Source organism: Chrysemys picta, chromosome 1, assembly GCF_011386835.1.
Source record: "Chrysemys picta bellii isolate R12L10 chromosome 1, ASM1138683v2, whole genome shotgun sequence".
Classification (NCBI taxonomy): Eukaryota; Metazoa; Chordata; order Testudines; family Emydidae; genus Chrysemys; species Chrysemys picta.
Window position 1 is genome coordinate 298261923 of NC_088791.1, and position 20289 is coordinate 298282211.

Here is a 20289-nt window from a genome sequence, read left to right on the forward strand (position 1 = left end):
TAAAGAGCCTGCCTTAGTTCTGGGCCCCTGCTGTGCCACCAACCAGACTTTTAATGGCCCATTCGGCGGTGCTGACTGGAACCCTCAGTGTCCCTTTTTGATCGGGTGTGCCAGTCGAAAACTGGACACCTGGCAACCCTACTTTGAGGTGACTGACTTTTGGTTAGTAGGCTTAGTCTTCTGGCTGAGTAGAAGTCTGGTAAATTTTTCAAGCCCCGCTTATCCATACGAACATCTCTAGTAATTGGATAAATGAATTTGGGGGTTGATTGTACCCTCTGAAGAATGTTTCTTTCTTTTGTCGCAGCCAATATCTGTCTACTTGTGGTGAAAGCTTTCTTTTGATCATACCAAACTGCATCCCAAACCTTCCTTTTCTCCCAGTGCAGTCTTTCTTGATTTTTCTGCCTTCCATGTATCCACTGGTATCCTTGATATCCCTCTGAATGGTTCTTCCTGACTATCTTTTTTTTTAAATCAGTTTCCTGCCTTTCTTAAGGGTCTGGTACCTTGTGTGATAGCACTATGAGAATTGAGGAGAACTTACTGTTTAGCCACTTTGGTAATATACTACTAAGCATGGGGAAATTATTGTTGTCTTTTAGTTCTCACAAAGTATTTTTAACTTCCAACACCAAACTAATCGGATCTGCAGGTTTGGCAAATATAAATTCTAACTTTTTTCCTCTCTAAGTATCCACCTGCTTTCTCATTTCATATGCTAAGACTGTAAGATCTCTGCACCAGAGAATTGGTTTCTGTTGCATAAATTCAGTGCTTAGCATAATGGGCCTGATCCCTGATTGGGGCATTTAGGGGCTACTGCAATACAAGATAAGTCTCACATTTTTCTTTTGATAAATCCTAATTTCTTAGGGGACCCCCCCCAAAGGAATTGCCATAATTAAAACAGATATTGAGACATTGGAGCTGGAAATACAGATTATGTAATCAAAAGTAGATTATAAATTATTTTTACGGCAGTGGTTTTTAAGAGTTACCTCTATATTCTTACAATATTTCAACTTTGTGCTGAATACCCCTATAGCAAGGAAAAGGGCATTCACACATTTTTCTTCCCTGCACCCAAACTTCTTAAACTAAGTTTAAACAAATACTGACTGGCCTTTGGGCTGAGGAGAGGGGGCATTTAACAAACTCTACTAAAATTGAGGAAATTCTGATGCTTTCCTCTGTAAGTCACCTTCCATATTGCTTCCCCCCACAAAAAAAGTGACCACTTTTTTTTTTTTTTTTTTTAATTAAAGTAAGTACTGTAGGAGTTGGGGAAGTGAAATGTAATAGTTTTTGGTTCAATTTTAACATTGTCTGCCATATTGAAATTTCACAACACAGATCAAATCAATCTCTGAGTATTGAATCGCTGCAATAAGACTTAAGTTTTGAATTAGTACTCAAATTATTTTCAGCAGATATTAAAGATCATTGTCAGGTTAGCTAACCTTCCTTTTCAGTGTTTATGCTAAGACTGGGAAACGGATTTTGTCTTGACATTGAGCAGCTTTTGTCTGATGGTCCAATACTAGAACAGACTCAAGCAATTAGTGGAGTCCTCTGTTTTGTGGCTCAACTGGCAGTGTGTGCAACATGCATATCAGCCCAGCTGAGACCCCACCTTGAAACTCCTTGGGCCAAAAAAAGCCTTCTGTCACTGAGCCAGTGCAAGCTATACTAAGCTTGTCTCAAATGGAAGTTACTCTTGGCATGGTTTACTGTAACCTCTTCCCCATTTGACTAATGGTGGAATGGAAATAGTTCTTATCAAGTCCCTCTAATATTTTTTTCCCTCTCCTTTCCATAGGATGTGATGGAGCTCTTAGAGGAAGACCTCACCTGTCCCATTTGTTGTGGCTTGTTTGAAGATCCTCGGGTTTTACCTTGTTCTCACAACTTTTGCAAGAAGTGTTTGGAGGGGATCCTAGAGGGAAATGTCCGGAGTGTGGTCTGGAGACCACCCCCACTTTTCAAGTGTCCTACTTGCCGGAAGGAAACTCCTGTTACAGGAATCAATAATTTACAAGTCAACTATTCCCTGAAAGGTATTGTGGAGAAGTATAACAAAATAAAAGTAACTCCCAAAATGCCCATGTGTAAGGTGCACAATGGGCAGCCCCTCAACATTTTCTGCCGGACAGATATGCAGCTGATATGTGGTGTCTGTGCCACTCGAGGTGACCACACAAAGCATGTATTTTGCTCCATTGAAGATGCCTATTCACAGGAGAAGCGTGCTTTTGAAACCCTGTTTCAGGGCTTTGAAACATGGCGTTGTGGGGATGCGCTCTCCCGGCTAGACACCTTGGAAACAAGCAAGAGGAAAGCGCTGCAGATGCTGACAAAGGACTCAGACAAAGTGAAAGAGTTCTTTGAGAAGCTGCAGCACACACTGGAGCAGAAAAGAAATGAGATTCTGTCTGACTTTGAGACCATGAAGCTTGCAGTGATGCAGGCCTATGACCCAGAAATCAATAAACTGAACACAATTCTACAAGAGCAGCGAATGGCTTTTAACATTGCAGAAGCCTTTAAGGATGTGTCTGAGCCCATTATATTTCTGCAACAGATGCAGGAGTTTAGGGAAAAAATCAAAGTGATCAAGGAAACCCCTCTGCCTTGTTCCAGTGTAGACATCAATCCCACAATAAAGAACTTCGATACCAGCCAGTGGGATGGTATAAAACTAGTAGATGTGGACAAGCTTTCTTTGCCTCAGGAAAACAGCATGCTTAATTTCAAGATTTCCTCAGTCTTTTCACACAAATGTATAGTGACTTCTCTGATTTGCTTATTTATCCTTGCAGCCACCAGAATGACCTTTGTGGAATCTGTCTTTGACAATCTTCAGTACTGGAAAACTCAACTTTTTACAATTGGCTCATCCTATCTGGTAGACACTGCAGAGATAGCTGACCATGCCGTGTTTTACTGGGAGCAAATGACAGATGGAGCTTCACTTCTAAGTGAAAAGTGCAAAAATTATACACTAGTGGTATTGGATAATGTTGCACAATTTGTGTGCAAATATAAACTGTTATAATGTCCACTACCAAAGCACAAATTCAGAAGCCCAAGAAGTGAACAGAACTCTGGTGCAGAAAACTTAACAGTGCATGCACAGTTTTAAAAAAAACCTTTGGCTTCTGATGGAAGCATTTAATACTCAGAATGTTTACTGAGTTATTGTTCGTGTAGTTCAAGCATGGATATATGCTGGAAGGTAAAACCGAACTTTGGAAAAACATACTTTTGCTTCTGAGATCTTGTTTCAAAATGTTTTTGGGAATAATGCACTTCCTTGCTCTAACCAAAATATAAGGCAAAACTAACCATGTATATAGTCAAATACTAATATAGCTGTATTAATGATTTTACATGTCCTAGAGTAAAAAGGGCTGATCCCTAAATACAACAAAAAACGTTGATGTGGGAGGTTCTTTGAAATTAGGAAGGACACTTCTGATTGCTAAGAGAGGTGGGCTGCAAAGTTTGCCTAAGACTGGCCATCCATTGCAAAATACAGAGTGGTACTTTAACTCTTTGGAATCTCTTCATAACTGAAGATGTTAAATTTCACTGATTCCTCATCCTGGGTATATGCAGTACTATATAAACACTGGCTATTGATTTACAGGGTTTATTTTAAAAAGTCTTCAGGGCAGTGGCCTCGAACAAATTGCAATAGGAAAGAGAAACAAGTGGAAGTGAGTGGGGCAGAACAAGCTGCAAGGTGCTCTTGTATGCTGTGCAATGACACTTTTCCAGCTATAGCCCTGTCAAGGGATTGAGCATCTTCATGTTGGATTCGTGGTTTGTTTGTTTTTAAAAGCCACCTGCATCTCTGTGTCTTTCTAAAAAGTGCCTCTGATGTAAAGAATTTAAGCTCCCGATTGAGAAATGCACCCACTTGCTCACAATTGGGGATACAGTGCAGCTCATTGTGGCAGTGAGCGTAAAGTACTTATATGGTGAATGCATGGACTAGGGAGTTTTCTCCATTCCCTTCCCCTTTGTGGTGGTGGTAGAAAGTAAGAACAGAGCCTGCTTTAAGGTGAAAGAATGACAGTTCCACCCTGCTCAACAGCCAGGAAGCAAACCTCCCTAAAACACAATCTTCCCAGCAATGTGAGGCTGGTGGAGGGGGGAGCTTCTCTTCTGTGCCTCCCCACATCAGTCAATATAACTTCAACAGCTGGAGAGATGGGGTGCTGCCTGTAAACCTGCTGTGTAATCACATCCATTAACATTGGCTTTGTCTTGTTGTGTTAGGAAACTCCTTAGCCCTGAGATAGGTCATGCTCTTATCTCCGCTCTGCAGTTGGAGCATGGATTGGCATACATGTGCTACCTATAATCTAGCTAGCACATATAAAAATAGCAGTGATGACATGGCAGCGTGGGCAATACAAGTATGTATCCAGGGCCCCAGGCAGACTTGTACAGCTTCAACTGAAACCTGTGGTGCTGTGACTTCACTGCTATTCTCAGCACTACTAGCTAAATTAAAGCTAGTGTGGGTATGTCAACCCGTGTGGCAATTGCACCTCTAGTTGTAGTGTAGACTTCCTCAGTGTCATTCCATTGGCTGCAGTGAACCCTGGAAGAATTTAGTTTAGTGAGTTTCATGACTTAACTCTAGGATAATTGAATATATAAAGAAATAGTAAATCATTACCATATCTCTGTATGGATATTTCATACAAACATATTAATCATCAAATCCTTTCAGATCAGAAACATTTAGTGAAATACACTTCCAACTTCTCTGAAACGTTCTCATTTCAGAGCATGATTGTGGAGTTGCCTTAAAGTATATTTAACATTTCTTTTAGCAGTGGGTCACCCGCAGTGGTATAGAAATGAAATCTTCTTGTGGTGGTTCTGTAAAGCTCAAATATTTATACTGAATGTCTTGCTTTTGGGGATAGTTCTTGGTTTTTATCAGGGTTTTTCAAAACTTGGAGTCAGTCAACCATTTTTCAACAGTCTTTGGAAGCTGTTCATTTTTTATTTTTGTTTCAAGAGTCCAAGTTCCCAAGCAACTAGGACCTGCAAACAGCTATCTTTAGTTGTATTTACGCTTCTTGTTGCCTAGGAACCCTAGCGGTGCTACACACCTTATCCCAAACATGCAGTAAGATTACTGAATGATACTTGTAGTCCCAGTTGCAGTTTAGGAATAGTCTGGTTAGAAAGACATAGGTCAGTGTTAACCTTGATTGGTGGAGAGACAATATGAGCAATCAAGAAGTGGCCATTCTGAATGTGGGAGGCTCAAAATTTACAACATGGGTTTCCACCCTGCGGAGGTTCCCAGAGTCCAGGTTAGCACGGATGTTGAATGGCAATGACCATGAATTCAGGCTGGTGAATGGACAATTCTTTGTGGACAGAGATGGAACTTTGTTTAATTACATCTTGGATTTTTTGAGGACACTCCAGCTTTCTCTGCCCACGGACTTTTCAGACTATCAGAGGCTGCAAAGAGAAGCAGACTTCTATGAGCTCCACTCCCTGGCTGATCTCCTGAGCCAGGAAAACTTGCTGAAGCCGAGACCAGAGATCTTGGAAGTGCGCTTCTTGCTCCATGAAACTCAGGCCTTTTTCCGAGTCTTTGGCTCTTGCAGCAACACTATTGAGGTACTGGCTGGACGGGTCACTATGTTTACAGAGCAGTCCTTGAGACAGAACTGGAATAATAGTCCTTTCCCTTCTCAGAAGCTCCTCACTCCACTTCCTTTGGAGAGACCTTCTCATCATGACCTGGTTTTTCAATGTGGCACTGACTACTCTGCTGGTGACCAGTTGGTGACAAGGTATTCACCTTGTGTGGCTTTTCTTTCTTGAAATAATTCCAAGACCTCTAGTCTATAAAATACATTCAATTTGCTACACTGTGATGAGATCATGGGATAATCAGTTGATGGTTCAATGCCAAGAGGTGACTCCTGTTATGCTGATCAAACTTCTTGTAAGTTTCCTTAAATTTTTTAATGGATTTTTAAAAACATCTTATTCTCCTAGTTCATTTGACCTTCCTCTCACCTTTTTGCTTTTTCTATATTTCTGATGTCTGTCCAATGGGATGGCTGAGTCACACCTAGAAGCCATTGGAAAATACAAAATTAAAATATAGGAGAAGAACCACTTGCCAGCAGTAATATTTTGTGCTCTTGATTCTCTGCCTAGATCCTACTGTTTGTCCCATATGTAACTGCCTTGGTGTTCTGTCAGCCTAATGACGCATCCTAATGGGTTCACTTCTCCTGTAGTAGTCAGAATGTTTGATAACTGAAAACGAAGTCTGTGAGTTGTCTGAAATAATAATGGGCAATCACTGAAGGTGTTCCTAATTGGCTGAACTGATTACTAATAGTAGAAAAATACTTTATCTTAACCACCTCTCCTTCGAGATGTTTAACTCAGAGGATGCAGGGTTACTTTTTTCTGAGGAAAGAAGGAAGCTGATTTCTCTCATTAGTGAGGTTGCTAAGTCTGAACGTGGGCTAATACAAGTTTTGAAAACTATAAAATGAGTTTGTCACATGTGCCATTCCCTTGTGCTCAGAAGCATCCATAATGCTTGTAATGTACAAACTGGGAAAACTAGGAATAAATGGGAAAACTTGCCCACAAGAACTTTATCCAGGATAAATATGGAATAAGCTGGGGAAGGGAGGATTAGATAATTAAAATGGCTACAAACGCATCCTCTAGATGTCATTTTGGAGAAGGGGAGAACAGAATGATGGAAGTGGGGATGGAAAACAAAGATGGAGTTAAGATAATGGACTATCCTTGTTCCTTAACTATAGATGTGGAGTTTTGTTTTGAAGAATATAAATTGTATACACTACATGAGTTTGGAGGGGGAAGGGGGCTTAAGAGCTTGGTCCTCTTGCCGTTGATTTTCAATGGGAAATAGTGACCTCTATGCTAGCCACATCAGGCTCTAGTTACATACTTTATAATGGTTTTTAGAAGCTCTAAAGAGTGGCTTTATTATACAGTTGGAATTTGTCTCCATACAGGAAAAGAGAACCTAGTTTATCCTCCATGGCTCTTGGAATGCCTGGATTTTTATGGACACTTCACTGGAATAGTTCCAGTAGGGTTATTCTCTCTTGAAATATATGAATTAAACAAGAGAATTCTGGGTTTAGACAATTCAGTAGGGTTTATCTTTATATTTTGACTTTCTTTAGCTGAATAATTGTAAGAAGCTCATCCTGGGCTTTCTCACATAGCACAGATGAGATGGCACTTAAATGGTATATAACTTATAGCTTATTGGACTAACTGTGCATCAATGTAGGTTATGGCAACTTAAAAACTGAGATGTAGTCTGTTATAACCTCTTTTCTGACTTTGATTAATCAAGCTACACTTGTCTGTTGAATGGCAGAGGAAAAAAATCTTACAAACCAGGTTTTGATTATGTGGTTAATTTTATCTCTAATCATTTGTGGTTGTATGGAATCTTTACCTTTTAGTGCTTCTTGTGGACCTTTGTACTTTTTTCATGAACTATGGAGCAATTCTGCCTGTCAATTTATGCTACTTTTTAACAGTATTTTTATATGACTTTTGTTCCTTGAGGTGTCTGGATGAATTTTTAAACCTCTTGTACTTTTATTCCAAGTAAAATCAGATTACTTTAGTTGTAAATAATTTTCATAATTGTTACTAAAAAAGTTGTTGTGCAAGTCAACTGAGCAATAAACTTCCCTGTTAGTAGGGGGAGGTGCTTTGTAATGAAGAGTGCTGCTATTTAAATGAACCCAGTTTTGCTGCCCTGGCCACAGTTTAACTATTCTTATCTGAGAAACTGCTGTACGTTATGCATTATGTCAGTCATTTCCCCGCCATTAAATTAAACACCATTTAAGAGTTGTTACAATCACTTGTAACAAAAAAGTGAACTTCATAGTGGAAAAACAAAGTGTCTATTCTGTAAAAAATATAACTGCTCAAACTGCGAGAAATAGCTGTGCTTTTAATGAGGTAAAGAATTAAGATATTTAGAAAACTAACTAGGGCTGTCGATTAATCAGTTAACTCACATGATTAACTCAAAAAAAATTGTGATTAATTGCCGTTTTAATCGCACAGTTAATAAAATACCAATTGAAATTTATTAAATATTTTTGAATGTTTTTCTATATTTTCATATATATATATAGAGAGAGAGAGAGAGAGAGCATTCTGTTTGATTGAAATCAAAGTGTATATTTTTTATTTTAAATATTTACACTGTAAAAATGATAAAATAAATACTATTTTTCAGTTCACCGCCTAAAAGTACTGTAGTGCAATCTTTGTCGTGAAAGTGTAACTTACAAATGTAGGTTTTTTTGTTTCATAACTGCACTTGAAAACAAAACAAAAAAACATGTAAAACTTCAGACCTACAAGTCCACTCTGTCCTCCTTCTTGTTCAGCCAATCGTTAAGACAAGCAAGTTTGTTTACATTTGCAGGAGATAATGCTGCCTGCTTCTTATTTACAGTGTCACCAGAAAGTGAGAACAGGCATTTGCATGGCACTTTTGTAGCCGGCATTGCAAGGTATTTATGTGCCAGATATGCTAAACATTTATATGCCCCTTCATGCTTCTGCCACCATTCCAGAGGACATGCTGCCATGCTGATGGCGTTTGTTAAAAAACATAATGCGTTAATTAAATTTGTGACTGAACTTCTTGGGGGAGAATTGAATATCCCCTGCTCTGTTTTACCCGCATTCTACCATATATTTCATGTTATAACCGCCTTGGATGATGACCAAGCACATGTTTGTTTTCAGAACACTTTCACAGCAGATTTGACAAAACACAAAGAAGGTAGCAATGTGAGATTTCTAAAGATAGCTACAGCACTCGACCCAAGGTTTAAGAATCTGAAGTACCTTCCAAAATCTGAGAGGGACGAGGTGTGGAGCATGCTTTCAGTAGTTTTAAAAGAGCAACAGTCTGATGTGGAAACTGCAGAACCCGAACCACCAAAAAAGAAAATGAACCTTTTGCTAGTGGCATCTGGCTCAGATAATGAAAATGAACATGCATTGGTCCACGCTGCTTTGGATTGTTATCGAGCAGAACCCGTCATCTGGAATGGTAGTTGAAGCATGAAGGGACATATGAATCTTTAGCACACCTGGCACGTAAATACCTTGCAACGCCGACTACAACAGTGCCATGCAAACTCCTGTTCTCACTTTCAGGTGACATTGTAAATAAGAAGCAGGCAGCATTATCTCCTGCAAATGTAAATAAACTTGTTTGTCTTAGTAATTGACTGAACAATCAGTAGGACTGGGAGTGACTTGCAGGCTCTAAACTTTTACATTGTTTTATTTTTGAATGCAGTTTTTTGTACATAATTCTACATTTGTAAGTTCAACTTTCATGCTAAAGAGCTTGCACTACAGTACTTGTATGAGGTGAATTGAAAAATACTATTTCTTTTATCATTTTTACAGTACATATATTTGTAATAAAAAATAATATAAAGTGAGCATTGTGTACTTTGTATTCTGTGTTGTAATTGACATCAATATACTGTATATACTTGATCATAAGCCGGTTCGTTTATAAGCCGACCCCCCCCCCTCCCCGAGATGGATAAGTAAAAATGGAAATTTTTTATACCCCATTCAAAAGCCGACCCTATAATTCAGGGGCTAGCAAACTTTGGCTCCCAGGCTATCAGGATAAGCCGCTGGTGGGCCAAGATGGTTTGTTTACCTCGAGCGGCTGCAGGCACGGAGGTAAACCTAAGTAAACAAAGTGACCTGGTGCGCCAGCTGCTTATCCTGATGAGCCGGGACAGCAACTGGTGGGGAAACTTTTTTGGGGGGGAGAAGCTGGGAGTCAGGGGAGTAACCCCTGTGACCACCCCCCACATGACCCCATCCCTAGCCCGGGACCCTCACACTCTCCCCTTCCCAACTTATCTGGGGAGGGCCAAGGGAGGATTTCTCTGACCTGGCTGGAGCTGCTCCAGCGTGCTCCAGCGGGCCGGGCGACTGGGGGGAGAGCAGCATGGCCAGAAGTGGAGAGACTCTGGCCCCGCCTCTTCCCTTCTGTCTCTGCTGGCTGTGCTGCCTCTCCTTGCTCCCTCTGTTGGGGGGAGGGGCTCTGTCCCATCTCTCCCTCTCTATACCCGTTCATAAGCCGACCCCCTTCTCTGGTGCTTCCCATTTTTACTAAAAAAATTCAGCTTATGAACGAGTAAATACGGTATTTGAAAACCTCCAAAAATATTGAAATGTTATTCTATTAATGTTTAACAGTGTGATTAATCGTGATTAATGTTTTAAATCATGCGACAGCCCTAAAACTAATCTAGATTCTTGGCTAGTGTAAATCAGTGCAGTTCTGTTGCAGGCAATTTACATCAGCTGAGAATTTAGCTTGTTAAAAACATGGTTCCATCCTCCAAGAAGGATGTTAACTCGTAATCACACTTTTCTCTTTCTCTAGGTATGTCTCTATAAAACCTGATGATAGAAAGCTGATTAATGGAACTAACGTACTGGGCCTACTAGCTGACACTTTACTTAAAGAAGGATTTCACCTTGTAAGCACCAGAACAGTCTCCACCGAAGAAAAAGTTGAATGCTACAGTTTTGAAAGGATGAAGAGGCCAGAAGCCCTTTTTCTCACTGCCAACCAAAGCCCAGAAAGCACTGGTGGAGCACAGATGAAGTTAACTCCAATGCACAAGCAGAAATGAAACCTGTTTCATTACTACCTACCCTTTTGAATCTGAGAAGAGACACATGTAGACACTATTAAGCCTACTATTTTTTTTATTTGAAATTGCAACTATTGAAGGTGGTAACAACTGTCAAATTTTATATATTTCTTCAAAAATCAGTTTCCCTCCTTTTCCTGCAGTCATTTACTAGAGAAGCCAAGTTCTTGTTTACCTCTATTATCCCTTTTCTGGAACATGGGAGAATACTGATGCAATATTGAATATGTAGTACAGAATCAAGCAGTTAAACGTGTGCAATCCAATTTCTAAAATGGAGATGGGCATAATGGAAAAAATGAACCATACTGGGAATAAAGGGAGTCCCTAAATAAAGGTTCTTGCACTCATTGCAGGATACCGCAAAGGCGACTTGAAATATGACAACAGCAAGTGAAGTAGTAATAAACAGGGCCCACAGAGCCCTCTCTTCTCCTTCCTTTAGAAGGTTTTATAGAAGACTGGAGAAATCTAAATTTGAATGATTACATACTATTTCTGCAAGCAAAAACTATAGAGACAATCTTTCAATTAGGTGAAAGCAGCATTGTGAAAATACCACAGATCAAGCCCCGTTCCACTCTTTATCTATGAAACCACCATTAGTTTAGTTTAGTGTATTCTCTCCTCTTGTAGGATCCCCAAGAAAAGAACCTATTAAACTGTCCTTCAATGCTCTGAACTTGATAAATGTAATATTAAAAAGGGTCTGCTATGCAATGCATGGTGGGCTGTAATGAAAGGTCAGTTAATTAGAAAAGACTGAATTGCTCTTCAGAAGAAACAAATAGGCTGGAATTCTTAACTAAAATAGTTCAAAGAACTTTTCAGCACTTGCCAAATGCAAAGAACAGTGAAGGGCTGGCAAAGGTGACTTTAAGACATGGTCACACTGCCAGACTGGCCTGCATCAGAAATTAGAGTAGCCTCTCGACTGCTCTCAAATTAATCTTGTTTGTAGTAGTTCTAGGAATGTGGGAGTGTAGCAGATTCTGGAGCCATCCCTTCCTCCTTGAGGTGTGTGACTAAGCCAGGAAAGGGTGGTATAGTGGTGGACACTTTGCTGATTAAGGATTTCCCCTACTCTGGTTAGGCCTATTAATAGCAACTTTTGGATGGTACAAAGGAGGTTGGGACAGGATCTGGCCCGATAGATCACTACTATTAAGGAGACATTACTGATGTGCCAAGAAATCAAAGACCATTTTGGATGTTTGCATCTATGTGGCTTCCTAGTATTGAATTTTCTAAAAGTTACTGTGAACATCTCCAGTCAAGAGGACAATCAATGACAGTAAGAAATGCAGATGTACATGACAACCCCTTTAATGGGCAAAGAAAGAAAATGGACTTTAAGACTGTACCCAAGATCTATAATCAAAACAATACCTGATTAAACAACAATAAAGTGTAGACTTAGGCCTGGTCTACACTAGTGGGGGGAATCGATCTAAAATACGCAACTTCAGCTACGAGAATTGCATAGCTGAAGTGGACATATCTTAGATCGACTTACCTCCCGTCTTCATGGTGCGGGATCGACGGCTGCAGCTCCCCCGTCGACTCCGCTTCCGCCTCTCGCCCTGGTGGAGTTCTGGAGTCAACGGGGAGCGCGTTCGGAGATCGATTTATCAGTCTAGACGAGACGTGATAAATCGATCGATCGCTACCCGCCGATCCAGGGGGTTGTGTGGACATACCCTAAGACTAACTTTTAATAACCTTTTGTAATGGAAAATATTGTGCTGATTCACATACTGCAGAAATCCTGATAAGAATGTTTTTTATTTTCATTCTTAGTCATGTTGAAAAATAAAGTTTAAAAAAAAAAAAACATCTAAATCAAGAGATGAAACTTTTCTTTTTTTAAGTACTTTCTCCCTTCTAGTGGATTATCTGTTGTCTTGACCCACTTGATCAGTCCAGGCTGATCATTTTAAAGAATTTTAACAAACCTTTTACTAGTGCAATTCCTGCTGGGCTAATAATTCTCAATGTTTCTGGGTTCTGTGGCTATTTAAGTGATGACCCACACATCAAATTTTGTTATACAGGGTTCTTACTGATGGTTGCTTTAAAAACGTGTGTGTGTGTGTGTGTGTGTGTGTGTGTGTGTGTGTGTGTGTGAGAGAGAGAGAGAGAGAGAAAGAAAAGGAAAATGCATATTTGAAACACAAGTATTTTAGCCAAAAAGTGTCTAACCCAGTTTTCTATCCTGTAAGTACTTAGAGGTAGATGACCTTAGCTTTTGAAGACAATTTTGCACTAAGATGGTTACTTCAATGGAAAGCATCTGTACAAAAAGTGATAGTGAAAGTGATCAGGCTAAAAATATTTTAACATTGGGCCAGCTTGAGACTGTGATTAAATGTCAGCAGTAACTTGAGGCAGAGGTGAAAGTGCACTACTATAAAATGGCACCTTCTTACTACAACAGCTCCTTGTTGGTGTAAATCACCATTGCCCTGTGTGGTCTGTTACACCAATGCAAAGTGGGTGCTTCCAATTCAGAATGATAGTTTTCTACACCCAGTGTGCAAGTGTGAATGACTACACAGGGTGCAGGGTAATGGTGAATCACAGTGTTTTCAGTCGTCTTACGTTAGTGACATTTTTACTGCTCTACTCCTTTCAGGGCCAAACCGATGCCGCTGCAGAGAGCGTAGCTGAGTTATGTATTTTTTTTTTTCTGTTGCATTGTCAACAGAATTGTTTACACGGTTCCAGTTGGTTACATCTGGGCAGTCCTATAGATTGTGATTGCACAGGTATAAGTGAAGGTCTAATTGGGCCTGCAGAACCTTCGTGAAGGGTACTGGTGTGGGGGAAGGGAAGAAGCCTGGTTGACTGAGACTGGGGTGACTTGGTAAATCTGCTAGCCAGAAAAAACATGCTTACTTGTAAACTGAGTTCTTCCTTACAGAAATTTTGGCGAGAATAAACAATGGCACAACACAATAGAATTCCTACTGTCACTTTTCCAAGCAGAACCACAGTGTGAGTTGGCCAACCTGTCATATGCATCAGAACTAGGAATAGAACCCTGATCTCCTGAGTTGCAGCAGTCCCATCTTCTCTCTCTTTTTAAGTAAATGCAAATAGAGTGACATATTTGAGCTGCTCCATTTTGTTTAAAATTGGAGTTTGTAGCCACAGGCTTCATCTACTCTTCTCCCCTGTCTCCTAGGAGATGGTCTATATTGAAACTGATCTGGTCACAGCAAATAAGGTTTCTCCCCTTCTTAGTAATGTCAATAAGTCGTCTTGAGGTGAGCATCATGCTGCGTAGAAGGAGTTTGGTTTAAGTTACTGACACTTCCCCCCCCCCCCTTGCAATTTTCCTCTAAATATAGCAAATGAGTTGTAGGCTGCCTTAAATTTTGGTATTCAGTAACATGTCTGGTGTGTCTGCAGACCTGAGGTGGCCGTGCAATCATGTCTTAGGGCTTGTCTACACTACCGCTTGGGGTCCATCTAAGATACACAACTTCAGCTATGGGAATAGCGTAGCTGAAGTCGACATACTTAGATCTACTTACTACGGTAAGTTGACAGCTGATGCTCTCCCGTCGACTCCACTTGCACTTCTCGTTCTGGTGGAGTACCGGAGTCGATGGGAGAGCGCTCAGCGGTCGATTGATAGACGCAATCAATAGACGACCTCCTCCCCCCCCCCTGCCCCCACCTCCCAGCTGGATCAATCGCTGCCCGCTGATCTGGAGGGTAGTGTAGACCAGCCCTGAGTGTTGAGGAAATAGTGATCTTGCCTCTGCCCTTTTTTAAATAAGGGATCACGGGATATAAAGGAAATCAGACCTGAAACATGAGACTGCCTCCCATTCTTAGAGTAATCCATATTCTTTTGAGGTTTCATTAGAGAAATAGTAGATCCCTCTGAAAAGCAATAATGATTGGCTGTTAGATGTGCAAAAAGCAAATGCATAAGGAACACATCACATAGACTATCTTCTTCCCTTTTTAAAATCTCTGCTTCTATCTTTTCTTTATAATTGGAACTTGTCTAGCACTTTATGCAAGGCTCTCAAAGGGCTTTATCAATAATTAAGCTTTTGATGCTCTTGTCATATAGGGTAGTATTCTCCCACTTTACAAGGGTGGATCTTTAGTGGTACATGCTTATTCTTTTTAAAAAATTGTTGTTGAATTCCTTTACAGCTCTGGGGAGTCCTTTAAAGATTTTTTTTTTAATCTTTTGTGAGATGGGGTGGTCTGTTTCCAACTTTTATATTCAATAAGCTGCTGATGCTAACTCGGGGAGAGTCTGCACTATAAGGTATTTTGTATCTCTAGTGCTAGCTTTATAGATACTGTATAAAGAATGAAAGCCCTTCAGGAATTAAGAAAATTGCAGTCTTGACTATCCTGTGCTCTGTGCATGTGCTACTGATTACTTAAAAATCCATTTTAACTAATTAAAGATTTTGCATGAGTTGGAAGAAAGAAAAGACAAATCATTCAGCTGGTTTATTTGCCATGCCAATGGAAAACTCCCCTTCTTTGTACCGTTCTGAAACAGTTTTCACGTGCCAGCATACTTGAACTGCATAAGAAAACAATGAAGAATACCAGGCCATGTTGTGGTATGTGACTCTTTCACCCAGCATGTGTTAAATAATGATACCATGATGCTTGCTTCCTATCCCCTCTCCTGCACACATGCAAAGAGAGGTTGGAACAACATGTTTCTAGGTATTAGAGTTGGAAGAAGCTTTCTTGTGCAATAGACTTTCCCTTTCTGCTGTATTTTGCTTAGTTTCAATCTAAAGTGCTGAAAAGAAATTTATCTAATCACAGCGGGGGGTGAGCAGGGCTTGATCTGTCCTTGAAATGGACACAGCTGTGGTATATGCCATACAGACTAGCTGAGAAGTACTGTTCTGATCCAGTATGGATTTTGCTTTTAGATGTAAGTGTGAGCTGTGAGTTAGAACTCTAGTCTTAGATCATAGTAATGCCTGTATAGTTTTGTAAAATTGTCAAGGAGATTTACACCCCAATTGCTGGAAAGTGGTATTGAATGTTAATTGGGTAGCAGACTCTTAACCATAAACAAGCCATTTTCTCACTGCCTCTTATTCTTTGTTCCTGGTTTGTGCTGACCTAGTGCAGCTGCACAGCTTTATTTTTATTGATTTTTTTCCCCCCGCCCCCCAACATTGAACATGAACACCTACAATAAAATTTCAGTCCATCACAAGGAAATCCAACTCTCCACCAAATGTTATATTGATCTGTTCCCACTAGATGCTGCTGAAGCTAAGCATATAAAACAGCGGCTCTCAAACTTCATTGCACTGTGACCCCCTTCTGACAACAAAAATTACTACAGGACCCTAGGAGGGGGGAAGCGAAGAGCAAGATCCGCTGCTGGGCAGGGAGGCCAAAGCTGAAGCCCTAGGGCTTGTGCCCTGGGTGGGGGGCACATAACCATAGCCTTGGGTGGTGAGGCTCGGACTTCAGCTTCAGTCCTGGGCGGAGGGGCTTAGGCCCAGGCCCTGGACCCCAACAAGTCTAACACCAGCCTTGGCGACCCCATTAAAATGGGATTGTGACCCACTTGGGGGTCCTGATTTTTTTAGGGGAACCCCTAAACTAAAAGACAAAACCAAGGTGGTGATAGAGAACACTCCTCTGTGAGGGCTGTGTATAAATTTTATGTCCTCAGAAACCAATACAGGGGCAAGGGAATAGGCACTGGGGCTTTGATCCCTGTGTATCTTCAGCAGCCCACTAAACTTTGTATCAACAATATAAGAAGTCACATAAAATAAAGAAGTTTTTATTGCTTTTGAAGGTCTGTTGGTTATGGTACACTTGAAAGTCGTCCCATCCTTTGACACTGCTTCTTCTGCCCAGCCTCCTGCAGTAGGTTAGACCACAATTAGAGAATTCCAGGTAGTGCCTAGTAAATGGATCCACCACCATTAACTAGAGTAGATTGGCACTGATTGCAGAAAGGCCTAGAGCCCCATGTATATTTTCAAATGAGTGTGTGGGATATGACTAATCAGTTCTCACATGAAATATAGACTAAACCTGACTTCTGAATAAAAAAACCAAATGTCACTTCTAGAACATGATGACATTTCAGCTGCAGTATAACCCTCAAATTATTTGCTATAAGACTATAGTCTTGTGTATACAATTCTTCTAAGAGTTCCCCTTGCTCTTCCATTGCTACAGCTGTAATGGGATGGTTCACTCAGTAGGTACCTTCCTTCTAGTGGAACAAGATAGATCTCATTCCTAAAGTAAATCCTGAGAAATGCTGGAAATCGCAATAAGAACAGGAGTACTTGTGGCACCTTAGAGACTAACAAATTTATTTGAGCATAAGCTTTCGTGGGCTACAGCCCACTTCTTCGGATGCATAGAATGGAACATATATTGAGGAGATATATATACACACATACAGAGAGCATGAAAAGGTGGGAGTTGTCTTACTAACTCTGAGAGGCCAATTAAGCAAGAGAAAAAAACTTTTGAAGTGATAATCAAGATAGCCCAGTACAGACAGTTTGATAAGAAGTGTGAGAATACTTACCAGGGGAGATAGATTCAATGTTTGTAATGGTGTGAGCCTATTACAGGGAACTCATCTGCATCTTCACCTCTCCAAGTAACTGGTTATCACACAATGAGGTAAGTCAAGTGCTAGCTAACTGTCTGCCTAAACTGCTGAAGGATTAAGCACTGCAATACTACTCATTGCATCACCATTATGACAAAATACAAGAGATTAAAAACACTAGGGGTGGGATTTTCAAAAGGGAGATAGGCACCTAATTCCCACTGAAATTCAACAGGAGGCTGAAGCCTACTTCCCTGAAGCTCCTTTGAAAACCACAACTTACAACAATTTTATATTTTACAGCCAGTGGTAGCAAAAATAAATATGTAAAGAAAATAGACCACCCTGGGACATTAATTTCATGATGTTATATTTAGTGGCGAAGCCTTGCTGATTCTTGGTCTTCTCATCTCTGCACCTTTCTTTGGGCTATCTCCTTACATCTGAAACCCACTGCTACGGGTAACACCACCACTATTGATGGATGGGTAGGAAAGGCTATATCTGAAGGATCACAGGGATCTGCCTGGGAAGGCAATCTCACTCTTTTATTGGGGACAATGTGGATGGCAGTTGCCTCTGTAGTGCCACTGTTCCCATATGCAGGGAGAGTCCATAAGTCAGCCTGTGGGAAGGGAGTGCTGTGTAAACAGGGATATGCACACTGTTCTTCTCCATTCTCATGGAGAATCTGCCTAAAAATTAATATAACTTGAGGTAAACAGGAAAAGGCTAAAACTAGAAAAGAGGGCAGAGTCTATGTAAAGAGTGTAAATAGAGAATAATATTATAGTGGACCTAGCTACATTGAACTAGGCGCTCCTGCATCCCTCCTCCCTCCAACCCCATCTCTATCTAACTGCCTTACTCTCCTTCCGTGCTTATATATGCTTCCAGCTCCTCCTCTCCCATGCACTCCCCACCAACTCCTGTTCCCCTCCCCTATTCCTTATCCCTTGGTTCCTGCAATCTCCCTCCATTTTAGTCAGATTGCTTCCTCCTCTGCTGCCTGGGAGCCAGCTGGGGGAGAATTGAGAGCACACGAGAGCCAGTCTCTTTGATCTCCATTACAGTACGTGAACATTGAAGGACTGCAGGTCTCAAACCCAGGGTACTCAAACAGTGCTCAGACCACAGCCACCACCTAGGAGCTTACTGGTACTGGGCAGGGATTATGAGATGATGGACACAAGCTCACCCTAGGCACTGGCCACAAAGCTCCAACTAGAAGAGATGTCCAGCCTCTCAATTGGCTCAGACATACTATTTAAGACAGAAGAAGGCACAGACAGTCATCTAACCAACCAAGTAAATCTCTGGCTGGCTGCTACATTGGACCCTTTCTTCTCACCTGACTCCTAAGACCTGCCTCATTCCTGATTCCTGCCTTCCTGTCCTGTTCCTGGTGCCTGTCCTCCTGCCTTGTTCCAGATTCCCACTTCTATGCTCCACCTGTGGCTACTGATTCCAACTCTACCCTTGGCTTGATTCCAGACCCTGATTCCAGCTCTGACCCTTGGCTTGATTCCTGACTGGCTCTGATTCTTGGCTTGACTCATGACTCTTGTCTCTGACCTCTGGTTTCTGACCACAACTGCTCTGACCATGAGGTCTGATCACTTAAGTCCCAGATTATGACACAGGGCCTGACACCACAGTGGCCCTTGGCAGCCAGGAGGAGGAATTGCAAGGAAAATCTAGTTGAGCCCCCATAGGCCCAGGATGGAACATGCTCAGTCACTCTGTGGGAATGGTGCATGCACAGCCTGTTCAGTATTTAGATCAAGGAACCCTGAGGGAAAGGAGCATGCTCAGTGAGGATGGAATCCAGATAATTTAGCCACTAAACTCTAAATGGTCTCTACTGAGCATGTGCACATTGAGATTTTTCAGTGGTTTATAACTTGGCCAGATTTTCACAGGAACGTAACAAGGCACATTCCTGAGATGTAATAGTTTTATGAACAGTGTATGTGAGATGATCAGTGAGGTAAAGTTACTGTGTAACTATGGTAGGATATTAAAATTTTATGTATGGCTGTATTGCTCTAACTTATTTTGGGGGTAGTGGAAAGTTTATTATATGCCCATAATACTTTAATTCCATGGGGTCCGTGCATGAAGGCAACACAATGGCTTACCAGATAAAAGCATCCAGGCATACATTTGAAAGACAATGGGATAACCTGTTAGCTTCAAGGATCCTGGATCTTGTCAAGTTGCAAGCCTTGTTTTACCAAAGCTGGTTCCTGGAGGTCAAAAGCACACTAAACAGTTAAAAAGCCCTTCTCAGGAGAACAACAGTGGTCAGTTGTCCAAGACTGACCAGGGAGTCAGTCTGACACAAGGAGACTCTCTGCGGAGGGGGTCTGAAGAAGCTGGGCTTTCCCAGATCCAGGGAAATGGAAAATCAGGCATGTGTATAGACTGGTTTATTGTTTCTAAAATGTGTTTTATTTGAAATGCTTTTGTTCTAATAAACAATACTCTGCTTTAAGAAGGCTGCTTGGCCACTGGTTACTACTGTCATGCTCCTGGAGTGAACAGAACTGAAGGGTCTGAGCCTGTTAGACCTCCTGAGGTAATCACAGGGGATTGCGGCCAGGACTCAATCTGAGAGTGGGAGAATTGCATGATTCTGTCCCGAGAAAGGTGATGATGTGAGGCCTGATACCTGAGAGTGGGTGCACTCAAGGACACCAGGAGGCATCCGAGGTGCAGTTATCCTGGTAACTGTGGCACATAAAATATTTTCCTCTAATCTTATAATCGGAAATGGTTGAAGTGTTTTGCAGAAACTTTAAAATAAAAAGTCAGTCGGAGGCAGACACCCAGCATGGGAAACTTCAGCCCAACTGGTTAAAGTTTAATAATGTTAAAAACAACTGAAATAAGGGTCGTCTTATAATGGAAAGTGTTGGG

General features: G+C 41.1%; 2 protein-coding genes across 5 annotated transcripts in view; both read left to right on the forward strand.

Moving 5' to 3' along the window:
• Positions 1-19868, forward strand: part of TRIM13 (tripartite motif containing 13) — a 30535-nt gene extending 10667 nt beyond the window's left edge. For 2 of the 4 annotated variants that reach the window (XM_065594017.1, XM_065594034.1), the window contains exons 2-3: positions 1823-5989; positions 10502-19868. In XM_065594017.1, coding sequence (XP_065450089.1) covers positions 1823-3058 — 1236 coding nt within the window. In that variant the 3' untranslated portion in view covers positions 3059-5989; positions 10502-19868. The remainder of the gene's footprint in view (positions 1-1822; positions 5990-10501) is intronic. The other 2 variants (XM_065594024.1, XM_065594040.1) reach the window with 1 other exon arrangement.
• On the forward strand, positions 5254-19868 carry KCNRG (potassium channel regulator). The gene is made up of 2 exons (XM_005287114.5): positions 5254-5834; positions 10502-19868. The coding sequence occupies exons 1-2, from the start codon at positions 5254-5256 to the stop codon at positions 10752-10754; spliced, it is 834 nt and encodes a 277-aa protein (XP_005287171.2). The 3' UTR covers positions 10755-19868.
• Positions 19869-20289: the final 421 nt, after the last annotated feature.

What these genes read in the sequence shown, in the direction of transcription:
- KCNRG (XM_005287114.5), top strand. Translation starts at nt 5,254, where the DNA reads ATGAGCAATCAAGAAGTGGCCATTCTGAATGTGGGAGGCTCAAAATTT. An exon ending in GGTGACCAGTTGGTGACAAG is followed by an intron (nt 5,835 to 10,501) that starts GTATTCACCTTG and finishes CTCTTTCTCTAG; the next exon opens with GTATGTCTCTATAAAACCTG.